This window comes from Aythya ferina (assembly GCF_964211825.1).
Source record: "Aythya ferina genome assembly, chromosome: 1".
NCBI lineage: Eukaryota > Metazoa > Chordata > Aves > Anseriformes > Anatidae > Aythya > Aythya ferina.
The window spans coordinates 77371018-77390526 of NC_140296.1; the positions used below are offsets into that span (position 1 = coordinate 77371018).

Below are 19509 nucleotides of genomic sequence, written 5' to 3' on the forward strand. Positions count from 1 at the left end.
GAATTACCAAGCTCTAGAACTATTGTCTTCCATCAGTGTAGAAAACTGAGCTTTATAAAAATTTCCATCTTGTAGGCAACTCAAATGAAATCCACTGAGATTTCAAATGAATTTAAAACATTTCAGTTCATAACATCTAACTTATCAGGGTTAGTCCTGTTTCTCATAACTCATGGAAGACTTAGGAAAAAACACAGTGAAGTTTTTAGATAATTTTTTGTGACCCACATCTCTAAGCAACTACTAGACACTTTGGAATGCAACTTCAATCATGATTTCTAGTGTTTCTCAGAAAAAACATTTATTTGATTCCCCTTAACATTTCCTGTCAAAAAGAAAGAAAGAAACAAACAACAAAAGAAAGAAAACAAACAAACAAAAACCACGGACATTCTCAGGCTGTGATCCGTTCCTGTAGGATTTCAAGCTGATCTATTTTCCTCTTTCCTTTTTAAAGATTTGGGGTTTCAGACATCAAAATCAGTTGACTGGCACTGCAAATCCTAACACAATCCTCACCACTGCAGTTCCCAGGCAGCTCCTGTATGACAGTTGCCCACCTTTATACCTTGCACTTGCTGGTCCTTCCCTGCCTGCAAAACATCCTTACCTCATGAATCATTATTATCACAGAGTCACTTAAGTCGGATTTCAGATCCCTAAAATAGATGCAAATACAGTCAGTTCTCCATTATCCTTGGGCACTTTATCAAAATTGTGGATTAACTGCGACACTGAGCTGGCTTTAGGAAGAATGACCTTGAGTTCAGTAGCCAAAGTACAACACTACCTGGCCATACCAAGTGCAGGCCTGCTCCACCATGCTGAGCTCAGAATCTGAATAAACTGGGCAAGTGAATGGCACAATTACAAGGAGCTGAATGGCACATTTACAAACCACATCTCCAATTTAAGTTTAAAATGGGTTTAGCATGGGTTTTATGGGCAGGACTGCACTCCGTGCAGCATTTGTATGAGAAACTGTTTGCATCAATTGCATGAATCAACTTTTTTTTTTTTTTTTTAAATAAACATTTGCATTGATAAAGTAGTGCAACTGAGAACACTCCAGAGAGAAAATGGTAGCTCCCTCCACATCCTACTCTCCACCTTAGCATACTCTTACTTCTCTGTAAGTGAACCTTGTGCTACTGCAGTGTCATGACTACGGATGGACCAATGGGTCAAGTTCAACACCTTGAAAGCTGCAATCTTGGCATTAAACCAAAGCTCCATAAAAAGCTTCTAGGAACTTGGTTCTGATGGACCTCTATTCCTTTTAGGTAACAAAGGATCCAGGTTCCTAATGCTTGCTGGCTGGTCAAATACAAGTTAGAGATCGTATCACACTTTGTGAAAAGAACAACAAATGACCATATCTAGAAACACGAATCATCTTTCAGATGAAAACAGGTTTTGATGCCAATGGGTTTATACAGTGAATTTCTACTTTTTGTCAGTGCTTATGCCAAATGCTGAAAGAAGTTGGCAGATTTCTCTTCACACACATATTCAAGTGTACTTTGCACTTGTGTGTGTGTGAGAACAATTGCCTGTTCATATGGTCTGGAGAAGCCAATGGATGTGCACTACATGTAATAATGCAAACATCTTCAAATATCATGCCCTCAGCTCTTTGCAGACAGACTGTTGACACTTCAAGTATAACCTTCAGCTGACAGCTAGAGGGAAAGAAGGCAGGCTGTAGGGCTCTTGAACCTTCTCTTAATCTGCAATTTACTCCAGTACTCCAGATCCACCCTTCTACCCCTCTTAACAATGCATCTTGCAGAGCCCTATATCACATTTCTCTGAAGCAGGTTTTCTCCTTGGGAAAAGAAGGCTAGGATCTTAGGAAAATGTTTTATTTTCCAGTGTCTGTTCACGTATCCTGAATTCCTTCACAGATTACTTAACAGGGGGTTTTATCTAAAGTATTTTACTGTGCACTTTTATCTCCACTACAATATGAAATAAAAAAAGCAATAATTTTAGAGCCTCTATCCCATGGACAACTCCACTAAAAAAAAAAAAAAAAAAAAGGAAAAAAAGAAAACAAAACAAAACATTTATAATACTGCTACTAGCTGCAGCATTGGAAAACTGGAAATCTCTACGAGTTCAGAGCATAAAATTTACTTGCAAGAAACAGAACCCTGCAAACAAATGGTCTACCAGATACCTTTCTTGCGTGCAGGATTAACATTCAACCTAAAACACTGCACTGTGTTCTGCTGCCAAAGGCATTTTCTTAGCATGTATGCAAAAATTATTTTAAGGGCCTGGTACAAATGTATTCCAATAACTTATTTACCACTGAGGACAGGATTTGAATTAGGCCATAAGGACTTCTATTAACATTACTACAGAGATTAATAGTTAATTTATTTCTGAGTTTATGGAGCTAAATTAACAGAAGCATCTATATAAATATCAATTGCACAGGTTTAGTCTTCTCAAGATGAAAAAATCAGGTGGAAGATGGATGGAATTTATTAAATCTAAAAGACCTAAACATAAGGAGGTAGATATAGGGAGTGAGCGGGAGGAGTTCTAAATAATCTCTATCACTGAGATCTGCAACAGACTCGCACCATTCGTATGATCTTTTCCCATCAGCACCAGAAAAAGATCACTACAGTAAGGGTTTTCTGGTATTCATCAGGCTGGCCTCCACTTAAAAGATCATGGTTCCAACATGATGCAAAAAATATTCCACAATCCACAAATAAAAGTGTTTTTTTTTCTGCATTGCCTATACCCTCCACAGAGCAACAGGCACGTACGATGATGTTATGGGTGTACTTACACGCCTCCTTGCTCGTGGTGCTGGCTCTGGTGTGTTAGGAGAAGTGGATTCATTTGGTGTTTCTGAGGTGGAGCTGAGAGATGAGTTACTGCTGGAAAGCTCTTTGTTCTGCCTTTTTGTTCCAAACGGTAAGAGAAAGGCCACAAAATCTGAAACATCTTTTTGCTCTTCTCTCTGAGAGTCTTGCTTGAGTTTGTAGGCCCGGTCATTAGCAATCACTTGGGACAAGGGCATTCCAAAAGCCTGGGGAATAAATTCTGCAACAAAAAAGTTAATATTTACTGAACATCTGATATTTATTTAGTACAGAAAGAAGTCAGTATTAAGCTGTTAAAAAGAAAAACAATCTGAAGTCTCTTTAAATATATAATAATTCCAAGGAGGTACAGGACTGCACAACAATAACAACATTCAAACAATAAAATAATAGTGGACAAATGCCAGGTAATTGTAGTTCATGGTATCTGACTCCTGTTTCCAGTTGGATCGTAAATGATATACCACACAGAATCTTGGAAAATCAATTGGGAACAGAACTAATTCAGATCTTAACTTCCACTGAAAGCAACTGGAAGTCAGGCACCTTTGGCCATATCTAGATAGTGCAGATGGCCAGTGGGGGCTCTGGAAACCAAACCTTAAGACTGGGGAGCCTGGCTTAAACGTGCCGCAGCTCTCATGACCCTTTCACCAGATTGTTTCTCACAAATGCTGCAGGGCACTGGAGTCAAGGAGTATGGGCACGTGTGTGGGTCTCATCACAGGTCAGGAAGGCGTGCACCTACCTGTACAGGGCGTTTGTAATTGCATCCACTACTCAGACTAAGCCTTCAAGGATAACGTTTTAACTATATACAAGAACTATACCCTTTTTGCAGTAGTATACACCCACTTCACATCAATATAACTGTAGAGTATATACATACATCGATATAACTGCAATTTACAAAATCAGCATATACTTAGGTCTTAAATTTAAGAGTGGTCAAATGTTTTAAAGAACAGAAAAGTGCTTCACAGTGAATCAGCCAACATCTAACACTGAAATTCTCACCATTAAGTTTCTTATTTTTTCCTACCAAAGATTAGCAGAATCAAAACTACTGGGCCAGACTGCAAATCAGAACTGGTTTGTATTCAAATGGAATGAAAAAGAATTGCTGCTGAGCCTATTCATCATGGTGAAAATGGGTGCAGCTTCTACTAGGTTCCAAATTCAGAGCTGCCAGTATCAGGAATAAACAAGGCACTAGAGATTAAAAGCTTTTACATATATATAAATATATATATTATATATATATATATTCATATATATTATATATTAAAAAGTAACAAACAAAAAAAAAGCAAACAAAAGATCCTTACATATTCATCCTTTCTTCTGTTACAACCTTCTGAATGAATAAAGGCCAAAGTTCCTCCCAGAATTCAGTGTGATTGTGTCTTTGATGACATTTTAAAATGTTGTCTATGTTTAAATTATTATTAAATTGACGTAAGACATTGGAAATAAGAGTATATTTTTTTGAATCTTGAGTGAGGGTACTACTATCTCATCATATGAAAGAAACAAGGGCCTGTTCTGCTTTGCTGAGAAACATTACTGCTCTTTAGAAGCATGAAATGTTAAGACATGAACTAACTTTGGTGACCAGATAAAACTAAATCAGGAAGTTCCACATACCAAGCAAGTCTGAAGGTGACCAGTGAGTAGAATGACATCTAAAACTGTCTGCATTTAATTTAGGACAAGAAAGTACATCACCATATAAGTATCAAGCAATGCAGAGATGGCTAGTTCAAGGAGTCCAGAGTTAAGCCCATCCCCCCTACACCCTGTGGAGTATGACTGTAAAATGACAAGATTATTAGGATTATATATATATATAATATATATATATATATATGTTTAGTATTTTGAATTATTTTCTCAGTGAACATTTAAGACCATGTGCTTACTTTGAAAATTCACCTGAAACACACATCTGCAACATTACTCCCCTTCTGACAGTATAACCAGGTACTTCATTATGCCTCCAGTATCCCTTTCAAATGTCACAGAATCACAGAATTTCTAGGTTGGAAGAGACCTCAAGATCATCGAGTCCAACCTCTGACCTAACGCTAGCAGTCCCCATACATGTCCCTCTACAACATTTCCTGACAAAGGCCACTGAGCCAAATGAAATCCTAAACAAGACTTATTTACCTGTTTTTGTCTCAGAGTCATTTATACTTCAAATTGGGATGGGACAGCAGTACACAGCCCAGTGATACCCAACATCACGCTGATGCCACTGATCCTACAACACTGGGATCAACTGGGATGAGATTAGCAGGGGATGAGATTTCAGCACTGCTTCATTAAATGGATTTCATTACGATAGCCCTACTCCCCAACTTTGTTATGTAAAGGCTGCTATTTTGAGGGTAAGTGTTGTTCCTCCTCACAAACCCTCAGGTGTGGAATGCCAGGTTTTTAATTGCTCTTGTTCAACATGCCTGTAGAGCCGTGAAAGGACACAGAGCTTTGCTGTAGGCACCCTTCTCAGAGGACATGAACCACTTTCCCAGTTTCTCAATGTCTGGCAGAGATGGGGAACTGGATGAAAACCAACTGGCTGATTTTCAGACTAAATACAGATGGAAGTGATGCTGGCTGGCAGTGGTAATTACGTTACAAAATTGGCAAAATCAGTAACTTTTTGTTCATTTGTTGAAATCAAGAGAATGGGCTGCACCCACCACAGACCAGCTACAGCCTCAAGTTCCCAGCAAAACTTTTGTGTGTGTGTGTGGTATATGGTGGAGGGGAGTATGTTTTATACTCCCCCCTCTCCAGTCTCCTCAGAAGTATTCAATTCCAAGAACTTCCTTGTTGGACAGGTAATGACATGTCCATTAGAGTGAATGCCAGCCCTTTTGAAGTTTCAGATTTGTTAGAAAAAAGAGGAATTGCAGTGGTACAAAACCATGCAAACTCCTGAGGGAGTGTGATGGGGCAGTGACTCAGAAGTAAGATGTGTAGGTTTGAGGTTCTAGCCTCAAGATCCAGGTAAAAGTAACAACTGCCTATTTGCTGCTGTAGGGTGGGGATCTTTACTGTTGAAGGTGTTTCATTTGTATGAAGAAATGCTCTTTAGAGCAGAGGCTCAAATTTTAGTCTGTTGTATTACTATGTGATTGCTATGGTCAGAAAGCTACTAAGTAAGTTACTCTCTGAAACCCCAATGAAAGTCGATCACTTTTTCAATTAGGGGAGTGGGCTGCTGAAAAAGAAATTTTGGAGACAACAGTGTGTAAAAAATGGAAACAACCTGGCAGATCAGGCAATCATCTTGGAAATGCAGACCCACATGTTGATGCTGAACAGAAGCATATAATGTCATGACTTTTGATCTATTTTGTTTTGAGTGTTTACTGGCACAAGAGACAGTTTGCTATTCTGGAGAAGTGCTTCATTTCTCTGAAAGATGGACAAGAAAGTCCATCTTGCAGCTGAGGAAAGTTTCTCTACAAAATTTTGATCGAAACCGCAACATTCCTAAATCTTTCTGTGGTAGTAAATCAGCATTTTCTAATTAAAAGAAGAACATTTCACAGAAAAAGTCACATCCAGACCAAATAAGAGTTTCAGTGACCAGAAATCCTTTTCTTTGCTCATCAAAAGATGATACCCAGGATGTTGACCCATGCAGTTAGCTTACTTGGCCTTGTGCAATCCAGCCCAAATATAGCTTCAAAGGCTTATCTGAAGATTCTGCTGTTGAAACTTGTGGCTTCCATCCCCAAAACAATGACAATCTATTAAGAACCTGTGAGGTCTACATTTTAGACAGTAATGAGGTTTTTAATGCTAATAATGTGAACAGTATAAAATACAGCAACTTTGGTAGTCTCCTTAGCCTTTATTTTTTTCCTTTAGTACAGCTTAAATGCTGTTTTGGAGCTGATGAAACCTTGTGACTTCGATCAACAGAGACACTCCTACTAATCACAATTAAATGATAGAAACAGAGTGGGAGACAGCTGAGATACTAAAAAAAATATCCCTTTTAAAAGGGATATTTAAATGGGGAGGGTTCTTTAAATCAAGGCAGAAGTCCCTCCATCTCAACATAATACTATGTTGACAGAAGACTGAAGATAAGACCATGTGCCCAGCACCAGCTCTGTGACAGAACTCCCTTCTCCAGCTAGTCCAAGCTCACTGACCTTAAAGGAGTGATACAAGGCCTTCCCAGTTACTTTGACTTTTCTGTGGAGAGGTTTTTGATTTTTATTGTTTTTGCTTTAAATAAGAGGTTCTTCAGCTATTTAGTTGACTTCAATGCAAAATATGACACAATGTCACTTAACATAACTTTCATTTGCCTTGAGAGCATAACACACATTCTGAAAATAGCACAGTGGGGCACTAAAAAGCTTGAAAAAAAAACACACGCATTTCTAATAAACTATAATAAAAAAGAAGCTCCATATATTCAGTTCACTCCTTAGAATATGCCAAGACATGCTGACATCATCATAGGTTGAATTACTGAAGAAAAAATGCAAACATTAAGAAATACGTCTAAATTTAATGAGAATGGTTGAGAAGTAAACATGGAAGAAGTTTGAGAATTTCAAACTATAACTAAAGAAAAATCAAACATCTTTTCCAGAAACCACATATCCCATAGCCTTACTTTTTTTTTTTTTTTCAGCAAGTACAGCATACGTAGCACCTCTGCCAAGGCCCCACAGATGAATGTGTCAAGAATTTACATTCCACACAGAAACATTAGGAAAAGGTTGCTCAACAAATCATGCAACAAGTGATTGCTATTTCTAAGGAGGTCTCTCAGTTCACCTGTGGAGTTTACTGGAACCAAAGAAATATGGAGCTGGCTTACTGATAACATCTTCTATGAGAAATCCTTTCTGAGAGGCATCTCCTTCAGGAATGTTTGTGTTTACTTTCCAAGGAGGCATGCTTACGCTGACCCATGTATGGCTGGCAGCAGACAGATGAAACGCTCCACTTCTGCTGTCATCAAAATTAGCAGTGAATTTGCAAGGGAACAGTACCCGGCCACCAGCATGCAGAGCATCCAGAGAATTTCGTATTCTGAGCAGCACTGACATTCTACTGCTCCTCCAGCCAGAGTACTGTTTGTCAGCAGCTAAAGCAAGTGTTTGGAGACACATGTAGACAAAACGATGGAGAATCACAATGGCCATAAATAACAAGGAGGCAGGGCAGAGAAAAGCAAAGACATTGAATGATAGCAGCTGAAAACATTGCCTAAATAACTGGGTGGACTGCTGCTCTCCTGTTTCATTCGTTTACATCCAGCAAGTTTTGCTATATCCTGTTCTGGTGAGTCACTCAGAACTGTAAAAACAAATGAAAACACTTGTTTTAGATTTTTTTCCCCTTTTAATTAATTTTTGACAGATGTACCTGTCAAAAAAAGACAAAATAAAGATACCAATCTTATTTAAAGTGCATTCAATTCTACTTTTTGCCTTTCTTGGCCTTCAAAAGAATAACAGTTTGCTGAGACTCTCACTTTAGCAGATCAACTGATCTGTCTAAATAAAATGTGATGCTAGGAGAGTAAAAACTCCACAGATTGGAATAAATCCTAAAATATAGGTGATTAATTCTCAGAACAGTCCTAGAAGAAATGAGTACCATATCCCTTCAGTAATGTTTTTAAGCACAGCCATCTGTTGGGGTGGAATGGGGGAAGAACAGTCTCAGGCACCAAGCAGAGGGATGTTGCATCTCCACAGACAGAGTAACTCCACAAGTCTGTACCCCAGGGTGGTCCACTGTATGACAGTGCTAACGTAGAGGGAGTATCAGGCAAAACTAAGTATACAAAGCCTCCCTACATTTTTTCAGGAACTGTCCATACCTGAAGACACAAAGCTGATTGCAAACAGAATAAATTGTATGTGAGGCTCACTCCTCGTGCTCCCTAAAGCAAGGCCTCATTGTGCATCCCTGGTGATCAGCACTGCAGCCTTTTTTCCACCTCTGTGGCTTCATCTCAGCGAGCTTTGGCTGCAAGCCAAACACAGGATCACACAGTGGGTGACAGGCCAATGATTGTGAGGATTAACTTTCAGAAGGCTATTCATTCAAAAAAAGAATTTTCACGTGACACATACTCCAGGTAAGACCTAACTACAGGACCCCTTGGCTACTACTCATTCTGATATGTGGGGTCTCTGAGGCTGGGATATAGGGAACTCAATATATTTGGAATTATTCATGTATGCAAACTGTGCTTATATATGTGATGCTCAAGTGAGGGGACTGCTCTTTGCATTAAGGCAGCCATCACTCGTCTATAAAAAGCGTTCCGGCAATCAGCTTCCCTGATGCCACTTTGGTGTCCTTCTTCCTGTTCTCACTGCTTGCCTCTAAGGATGGTGCGCTGTCACCAAGAAAAAAAGGAAACAGAAGGCAGACATTCCTTACAGGACCAGGGACATGCAAGGGTGAAAAAGTGCATGTTCTTGGCCTTTTGTGTGCGTACACCCATGGCCACATTGCAGAGTGTTTGTTTTGGACCGGTTGCCCAGTAATGGAAGATATTCTCTTTATAAAATAAACGGTAGAAATGCTTGTTTAAAAAAAAATAAATAAATAAAAATCTGTGGAACAGATCAGGCTAATACTTTCAGCTCACGAAAGGAGAGAGGTTACCTCTGCCTCGAAATTCAGCAACATAGGGACCATTCCTTAGGGCAGCAGGTGTGGCTCTGCCAAGATGTGAAGATGAGTAGTACCAAGACACGAGGCCTTACATTTTCCTTGCAAAGGTCAGCTCGTCAGCCTGAAAGCTCTACAACTCTGTCCCTTTGAATTCCTGGGCCTCACGTCCCAGCCCATCATGCTAAGCCTTCCAACTCTGCCTAAATGCTGCCTCCATGTGAAGCCCAGCTCCTGGCAGGCACACGCATATCTCAACACACATAGCAGGGCAGGAGATGCAGATGCTGCTGCCTCCCCTTTGTCCTTCACCAGGCTAACTACCTACATGGCACAAATGTCCACCTTCATGGTGGCTTATCCTCTCTGCAGTGATGGATTAACTGTCTGCTCAGCAAATAACTGTGAGACAGATGATATTCAATAACCTGGTAGGGCAGAGGGAAGCACACTGGAAACAATCATGGACAGAAACACTGAGAAGTGGGGTGCTATATGCTGCTATCTTGGCTATCTTTGCTTAATGTTTGCTGATAGCAACAACAACAGCAAAGTTAACATTGTTTTCTTTTCACTCTGTTGACAGAATCTGCTTGGGAACCTGATTCCTTCAGGTTTCCTGGCCCTTTGCACTCTTATTGACCAACTCAACACCACTGTCAATGCAGAAATCCTGAAGGAAAGAGAGAAACAGATTCTGCCATTCTAGTAGTGCTGAAGTATTTTGCCCTCAGGGGATGCTCCTGTAATATTTTATACATGGAGAGAGCTTGGACATCTTAGAAAGCAAAAGACATCTTGGAATTCAACCTATAAAATGAGAATAAGGCAGTGGAAGATGGGAGGAAAATTTGAAACAGCCTGAAGCTAAATGAAGAAAAAAGGAATTACAAGTTAAAAGAATCAGCATAGTGATTTTTAAAAATGCTTGGCTAAAGTCAACTAGAACTTTCTTTTTTTTTTTTTTTCCACAGCAATGCTGAAAAACAGGAAACAGATAAATATATACAAGGATGAATAAGCACAAAGTGCTGATCTTTCCTGTGGGCAACTACTAAGTCCAAAATGTCCAGAAAAACTATCTGAACAAAAACAGAATGCAGATCTCAGAAGTAACTGAGTGCCACCATACAGGTAGAGAAAAAGAAAAAAAAAGAGCAGAAATATAATAGCAGAAAATAACATTATTTACAAGTGCTCGACCAGTACAGTTGTGCAAAAACCAAGTTTTACTACTACTTTTCTAGAACTATTTCTCTAGAAGTGAACATAAAATTAGATGCATAATTATATGCTGAAAACTACAATTTCAGAGATTGGTTTCAACACTCAGTGTCTAGACTTAGTTCAAATGTCTGCAAACTACAGGTCAAGTCTGGTGGATTAGGACCCAGCCCATAAAGCTGCTTAGTGTCCAAACAAAAAAGTCCAACTGTATCTGTAAATCCATATCACATTGAGTCTATTAAGACCCAAGTGATCGGTACCGTTGAAGCATTTTAAACAATGGCTGTTTTCCTAAGGTTTAAAAAAAAAAAAAAAAAAAAAAAAAAAAAAAAAAAAGAGGAAGGAAGAAAAGAACCCCATCTGACTGGCTTAGGCAGGGCTGGGTTTACATGCTTTGTGAATTGCAAGGGAGAGTGTAGAGTGTATATGCAGGTAAACAACTGGGTCATATTATCCTAACTGCACTCCTGCACCCTGCACTGGCTGGTGAAAATGGGGAGAAAGAACAAGGAAGAAAATATTCAGTCCTTTAACTCCTCCTTTTCTTCCAAGAAAGAAACTTTCAGTTCACAAGATCTGGATTATACTAATGACAAATACAAAGGGATATGACGTATTTTTGGTAACATTTTCCTATTCCAGAAAGTATAAATTTAAGACTAAAGAAATCTCATATGCAAAACTAAGACCCAATTAGTGAATTATATTTATATTATTATTTATATTGTTTATATTCATAAAATTTTACCTTTGTCTCTGTTTTTCTCCTTCCCTAACGAGTCCAGTTTCTTTCTTAATGATTTCTTCCTCTTTTGCCCATCTGTAAGAGAAGAAATAGGAAATATGTGAAAAGAAAGAATGCTGAACAAACTGTTGCATAAGCTGTACGAACATGAGATGGCCATGGCATTTGAAGTCAGGAAGGATGTGGGGTGTATTTCACAAAGGTTAGGTTAGGAACTGTCACAGCCTTTCAGCCCTAACGAGTGCACTGGAAGACCAAGTGTATCCCACTCCATGCTGCTGGGCACAGCATGCGTGGTCATGCAGCCCATGTAGCAGAAAGGAAAGATAGTTTTGAAGACTTAACAATTGAGATGTGATAGCAGGTAGTATAAATCCCTAAGTTCTGATCAGCCCTCATCCATAGGCACAGGACTGTGACTTGGCTGTGGAGCTAGAGGTAGAATTTGGAGAGCCAGGTTGTGGAGTCACAGGTAGTATTCAGAGAGGAAGCATGACCGACCTCCAGGATAAATTCAGCATACCAATTGGACTAGTTGGGTGATAACTGTCTACCCTCACATGACCCATCTGGTCTGAACTCAAACAGGGAGCTTACAGTTTGTGTACAGCATGTTCAGATTGGTTCAGCTGGATTAGTCTAAGTGAAATTACTGCTCTGACACTGTATATATCATACAAGTTTTCACTAAGGTATTAAGGTCTGATGATTTTAAGTAGCAGCATAGGCAGGTCCCTTCTTGAAAGAATTATGTCAAAAGGTTGGCTATCATTATTTCCTTCAGCATCTTTTATAATGAAAAGTCAACACAAACACATTTTGTTAGATCTCAACAAATACAAGAGATTAAGACAGAGACCTGCTTTAACTCGTACCTTTTATTTTTTATTATTTTTTTTAGCTCCAAAGCAGTATAAAAGATCTAATATAGGATTTAATACTAATACTAACATAGGCACCGTTAAAGCTAAAGATTAATGGATACATACTTTTGCTTTACTGGTTTTGGGTTTTGTAATACAGAAAAAAATAATTAATTAATTAATTAATTAATTAATAAACACGCAATATGTGTGTTTCACTTTTACAGCAAGAAGGATGCCAAATAATCTGCCTCAACATGTTTTTCTGGTTATGTAAACCAATGTCTTAAGTGGTCTTTTGCACTAGGGAAAAGACAACAAAGGAATGAATTGGATCTCTGTGGATTAACTCTCATTTTTACAATTGCCCATAAGAAAATACAAGTAATTTCCTCATAGTTTTCCTTCAACTCCTATTGAAAGACATGCCTAGAGTATTATTCAACAGACAGATGGACAAATTCTGACTGTTTCATAGCCAGTTCACATCCTTTTCTTTAAAATTAAAATTTACTTTTGCCTTGTGCAACTTCTGTTCGATCCAATCCCCTTCTATGTTTGTATTCTGCATTTATATGGGGACAGCAAGCATATTACCTCCTAGCAGTTGCTTAACTATGTTACACAGTTTCTGCCTCTTGACATAGAGGTAGATTCACATTTGCTGGTTATGTTAATACCCCTTTTTCTGTACCTGCTCCAGTGAGAATTCATCTCTCTGAAATAAGGCTGACTGAAGTTGATATGGTATTCCAGATGAGATTTCAGCAATATAACAGTGGTAATTCATTGCCTGATATGGTCTATGATTAGATTTTCCTTTTTCATATCCATATGACAAGTTCATAACTCAAAGTCATACTTTGATTGATTAATATGCCCAGTCTTTTCACACCTTCTGACATTCCCAGTTCATAATACTGAGTTTATTACAAAAATTCTTTTACCTCTTGGCAATATGAATAGTCAGTAGCCCGTTTACATAAAAGTAACAATACTGCTTGTTTTTATAGGGTTGCATACTGCCATTGTGTTCTGGCTTTATATATATACACTATTATTTTAAAATTATTTTTCATCTTATAAATTCAAATTACTGCTTTGCAGTAGCCTTTTGATAAATGGCTTACATTTCTTTGGAGTCTTAGAGCCTTTACGCTCCAAAGACCTATTTATTGATATTCTGACATTCCACTGAAGTCTACTTAGATGTAAAAATGAGAACAAAAGTTGAAACTGCATATAATATATATTGTTTTTCTATTACAGTTATGTAACTGCAACTTCTGGAATGTTTTAGTGCTGCATACTCAAATATAACAGAAATACCAGAAAAAAAACGAATGCTATTCAATATAGAATAGGGGAACAAATGACATATTAATATTCATGTGGAAAACAGGTTAATCACTTCTAGGGACGAACTATGCTTTTAAAAAACCTTGTTCTTAATGGGTGATTCCTTCAACTACAACTGTGAAGTACTTAATCAGTAATTGACAGGTTAAGAGAATATTTGTGCATTTGTCTTGACAACTCTTTGATTTTTGCATAGCGGTGATCTGGCCCAGAAAAATATAAGAAACAGGTAACAGTTCTGGAGATGGACAGGACAGAAAATGTTGAAAAGAGTCTACTCTCTGAAGGAGCGCACTCCTGAAGCAGAGAATGACGCAGCAGAATGATAGAGGAGACGCAAAGGGATGTGCTTCCACCGAAGGCAGTGGAAACCATTAACATATATGGTTTCCAAGAGAAAAAGAGTTGCATATGAGAGTAAGACTGATAGGAATCTCAGCAAAAAGCTAAAGCTTAGGGGATCTGCCAGGAGGTCTGAGGTCAGTTCCAGTTCTTCTTCTGCCCCCAGCAAAAGACGTAATTAATTACTACCTATATTGTGTAAAAGCAAATACGTTTTGAAATGATTGTTGATTTAGGTTTTGTCAGGCATAAGCACTGCTGAAATATTCATAATGTACTGAGGGACGTGCGCAACTCCAGCAGTTTTAAATCTTAAACAAACACAATTCATAATAATAATACTTAGCAGTTACTATCTGCACTGTGTTTGGAGAATATAATTAATATCCAAAGCATTCCTGAAAACAGGCAAAGCATTATTACCCGCGCATAATACCTACTGTACGTTTTCAAATTGATTAATAACTATTCATGCAAAGTAATACCATATCAGTCCAAAGTGCTATTAAAGATGGCCTGCTATTCTCATTTGTGGTTTGAAAGTGTCTAAACCACAAATTGGTAAAAGCCATTCATCCAGTCACTTTATCCAGTCTTCTGTGTACATTATTATCCCTTGATGTCTTCTTTCTATAGATCAGCAATATATTGCTGTCTAATAGATTCCACTCAAGAATATTAGCAAGACAAGAAAATTCAAAAGTCTTCATGTCAAAAGATAGATGTCAAACTGAAGGAAGATATTTTTTTTCCTCTATTTTTTAACCATATCTGACTTTTCTGGAAAACACCTGCCTAGGCAGCTCTGCAGATCAGTTGTTTCAGAAATGAACTTGGTTTGTTCAATACTTACTAATTTATATGTTGACTGCATTTTACGCTGCAATGCATACATCACTCTCTTGGCATGTATATATTACGACTAACATGATGAATATTGAAAAAAAAAACAAGCCTGGAATGAAACTCCTGAGTGCATATTAAATTGCTATGTGACCTGTTTTTGCAAAGTAGCGAGCACTTCCAGGTTCAGTTAATGCCAAAGAGACTTTTCTATTAGAAAAATTAGGTCATCTATTTAGGACTCTATGAGTGAACCAAAGCCTACAAAACACTGGAGTATTTGCACTGATACACTGACTTTGGACAAGAATTGAAGAATTGAGGAACATGACTTCTGAGATTATTAGTTTTTAAAGTTTTTGATGCAAGGTTGAAATTCATGCACAGTGTCAATACTAACACCCTTTAATTTTCAGTTACACTCTCAAGATTTTGTACGGTCCACTTCAAGGTCAAAATTTCAGTGTATGTGAGTCAGGTAATAAAATAATACAAATAAAATAAAAATAAAAAAATAAATCAGGTAATAAGATGTTGCTCACATGAGCAAAAGAATCACGTATTAGGTATAGGGAATTTGTTCAAGGTGATACAGGTAGTGGCACACCTGGAGTTAACATTCAGGAACTCTTGGCCACTACTTCCATATTGTGAACTTAATAGCCATTATATTGTGAAGTCCTAATGAAATTTTATTTTTTTTTAATTTATTTTAAATCAAAATAATATGTAGAAAGAAGTACTACAGCTTTCCAAGTCATTTTTCTGACACTATCATAGTATTAGATTTTAAATTATGGAAAGTGTCCTAGCAATAAGCTTGAAGTGAACCTGTAACAGAAATAGAGTTCTTCAACACTTTGTTTTCTTATGTATGGGCTTATAAACCTTACAGATAAATAAAGCTTATAAATAATAAAACCTGTAAAGTTTATGGATTATCTATATGAATGAATGTTTCTTTTACATTATCTACATGCAAGAACAGTATTTTTTGTTTAATCAAAAACATAATTCATAAATCCATACAGAGACTGTAAGCTAATTTAAATCACCGAGTTTTTTACAAAAGAAATCTGTTGTTTATGGGGTTACTGAGAGAAGAACACAGTGCCCCCCCCAACCATTATTGGCAACTTCCATTGTGTATAAGAATTATGCTTCTTGTCCATTTAGGGAAAAGTCATGTTCTACAATTAAGGGTCATTTTCACAAAGTATAAGGAGAAGAATTATGTGAAAGATAAACATCATACCCATAGCTCAGTTATGGGAACAGAAATGGATGAAAATCCTGATATTGTAATAGTTCTAAAATAATTCTTCATAGTAGCTATCTATATTCATGGTCATTTTCCTTTAATTGGTATTAGTATTTTTTTCCTTGCATGTAATTATATCATAACAGAATGTACTTTTTAAAAGCGTAATCCACTCTGCCTTGAAAACCATGACGAGTGGCATCCCAACGCACCAAGTCTGACCTCTCTGTCCACTCCACTCACTAAGAATGATTCATTTCCCAAGTGCCAGCTTCCTGCACTCAGCCTGCGAACCAAATGTCAAGCTACATTCAACTCTTGCCTCTGCGGTGCTGCAAGTAATAGAGTTTGCAAGTAGAAAATACTGCTAAATGCTGTTGACAGAGCACAAGGAAGAATAGATTGTGTTTCATTCTTTCCTCATTGCACTGTGTTTGTGGTTGCAATCACTTCTTCAGGCACTATGCAAAGTAAATTTCCTTCTGGATGCATACTTGGAGCTGCTCTACTGAAGAGCAGGGTGCTGGTTTTACTTAGCCATTCCTGTCACTATAAATGTCCATCTTGAAATACTTACTTAGATTAACATGTTGTTGAAATGCTCTTGTCTCCACACAGTAACTTCCAGAGCGCTGCCAGCTGCAGCACAGGTGGAAGGTAAACATTTCAACCAGAGGATGAGGAGCTAAAGGCTTTGGCACATCACAAGCTATGAAAACGGAAGGGTTGAGCCCCCAGGTATTTCCCATTGCCCTCTTTCTCCCTGTAACCTGTCCTTGGCAGTACACACACACACTCCCTTAGCAATGCAAAATATTACATGGCTTCATAACTCCTGGACTACCTCCCCATTTCTCATACTATTTCTGCTTTATTGGTTACTCTCTTTAGTTCACTTTGTTTTACATTAGCCTTCCTTTGTGCTTGACAACCTGCAGCTAACCAAAGAAACTTTAAATCACCAGATAAAAGCATGCTTTTCTTCTTCCTCAATCCACTAGACTCTTTGGTAGCCTGTGGTTAGTGTACCTTCTCAGATATAGATTTATATATACAATATTGTATTTATATGTATAGCAGTCCTTTGGGTTACTGCATTACTGATCACAATGAAACAAAGAGGAATTATAATTTGTCAACATGCAGGTTTAAATGTTGCAACTGATTGAAGATTAAATCTTGCATTATAAACAATTTCCTTACTGTGTAACAGCAAGAAGCTCTAGTGGCATATGAATGATATGACTTTACAGAAAACATCCATAAATTGCCAGAGAAACTGTCTGGAACATGAAACTGCTAGAATTGTCACTGATTTCAAAAGAAGGTTGAAGCCCTACAGGAACCCGAGTGTTATTAATCAAATGATAGTTTACAAGTAACCCTATGTGATTAAAATATGTTCTTCCATGATTCTCAGTTTTGAGGGACTTCGCTAACTGACAGTGAGCGTTGGCACAGGTGTGATAAGGAACTCAGGCACTGGAGCAAGGTCTGGGCTGCAGAATCCACAGCCTGAAAGTGCTGTCACCACAGGTCGCCTGTGCAAGAAGAAGAGCTGGGAAGAAGCACCTTTCCAGTCCTGCCCAAGCCACTGTAGTCCCACTGTGCAGGAAGCTGCAGGTTTAATAGGTGAGCAGGAGCAGAGCTTGGGGGCTTTGCTGCTGCCACCCACTTTACATGGAAGGCACTCAGAGACCACGACGATGAGCAGAGGTTTGAAAGCTTTGGGAAAGACATCCGTCACTTGGAGTGCTTTCACAACTGATGGTAAAATGGGTCTAAAACTGACTGTACTACTACATCAAAACAAATGACAGAAAAGAAAATATTTTAGCTGTACTGGAAAAAGGAAAGGAATAAAAAAAGAAACAGGAGCCTTGATGTTGTTGTCTGATAGCTAGAAAAAAAAAAAAAAAAAAAAAAAAAAAAAAAAGCTCTAAAACTTTCTTCAATCCACTGGAGGTGGGAGAATATTGACTGTTTCTTGGCATTAGTTATCTAAATAAGAAGTCATTTTATAATATAAGGGAGGAAAAAAGTACTTTCACACCTTTCCTAGTCAAAATTATCTTGATTTGATACGAAGGAGAATTACCTTTCATCCCCAAAGTACCGGGTGGGCTAGAAGCAAAACAGACATGAAACTGACACTAGCAGGCATTAATTTTTTTTGTGTGTGTGTGCATTGATAAGCTGGCTTGCATACCCATAGAAATAAAGAAATGAAATGAGAGTAGCCTTTAGTGCAATTAAGTGAAATCAAGGTGCAGAAGGTCTCTCAATAGACAGGTTGGTGGGCCCCAATATTTGAGATGCTACCTATTTGAAAAGTTACCAGTGCACCAGTGCATCTTCTTTCCAGCCATGTTTTATTATAATCATTACCTGCCCTCTGTATCTGTAGTATTAATCATCTTGCTTAGTGTTTTTTGTTTGTTTGTTTTTTGTTTTTTAACAGTGACAGGTGTTGACAATGTAAACCACAAGAATAAAAGGCATGATGAAATCTGCAGAGACCACTTTGGTTGACTTCCTGCACAGAAATAGTCAGTCACACAGCCATTTTTCTAATCTCGTCTTAAAAACCTTCAGCAGGAGATTAGGTCTCCATTAAATCTCCAGGTAGCCTTTTGAGCATAAAAGCCTAACAAATCTATACAATTTAGAATCTACAAAGCCACACAGTCAGTAATTTCTTATTACCATCATAATGCTGAAAGCATAACTAAAATGTAAGCATTGATAAAAGAAAAAAGGAAAGTGGAAAAGAAAAAGAAAAAAATGCAAATATATACATTGTTTCACAGCTCCGATTAAATAAATCTATCAATACTCATCTTATTTTTCCTAATCAGTATGTAGAGACATAGCTTAGACTTCTGGCACCAACCACAATTCCACTGAAACCATGCATTTAAATAAACTTTAGAAACTAAGGCAAGAAGAAATCCTCATCAGAAATACTTCCCTAATGCACTTTTGAAAAGAGCAATATGCATATGATAACAGAAATAAATCTGATATTCAACTGAAATGTTTAGTAGATTTATACCAGAAGAATACACATAGTAAAGCAAACCTCTGCCAAAGTCAAGCAGAACCTGAGAATCAATAGGTTGCAACGTCAGTATTCTTAATAAAGCTTCACCAGAATCACAATATCCTCATGTGGATTATTTGTGAAGTACAGGACAGCGTAGTCAAGTGTTGAAAGACAAAGGGCCAGGACAACAGCAATTACTAAAGGCAGAAGACAATCAATAATACCTCCATTACACTAGTTGTTCTTGCAATGATTTAGGAAAGAAACAAAGAATTAAATACACCCGATTTTCCAAACATTGTGTT

General features: G+C 37.8%; 1 protein-coding gene across 7 annotated transcripts in view; it reads right to left on the reverse strand.

Moving 5' to 3' along the window:
• Nucleotides 1–19509, reverse strand: part of ARHGAP6 (Rho GTPase activating protein 6) — a 312132-nt gene that overhangs the window by 29905 nt on the left and 262718 nt on the right. For all 7 annotated transcript variants that reach the window (XM_084507617.1, XM_084507616.1, XM_084507620.1 and 4 more), the window contains 2 exons: nucleotides 11494–11565; nucleotides 2810–3066 (listed from right to left, as the gene is read on the reverse strand). In XM_084507617.1, coding sequence (XP_084363743.1) covers nucleotides 2810–3066; nucleotides 11494–11565 — 329 coding nt within the window. The remainder of the gene's footprint in view (nucleotides 1–2809; nucleotides 3067–11493; nucleotides 11566–19509) is intronic.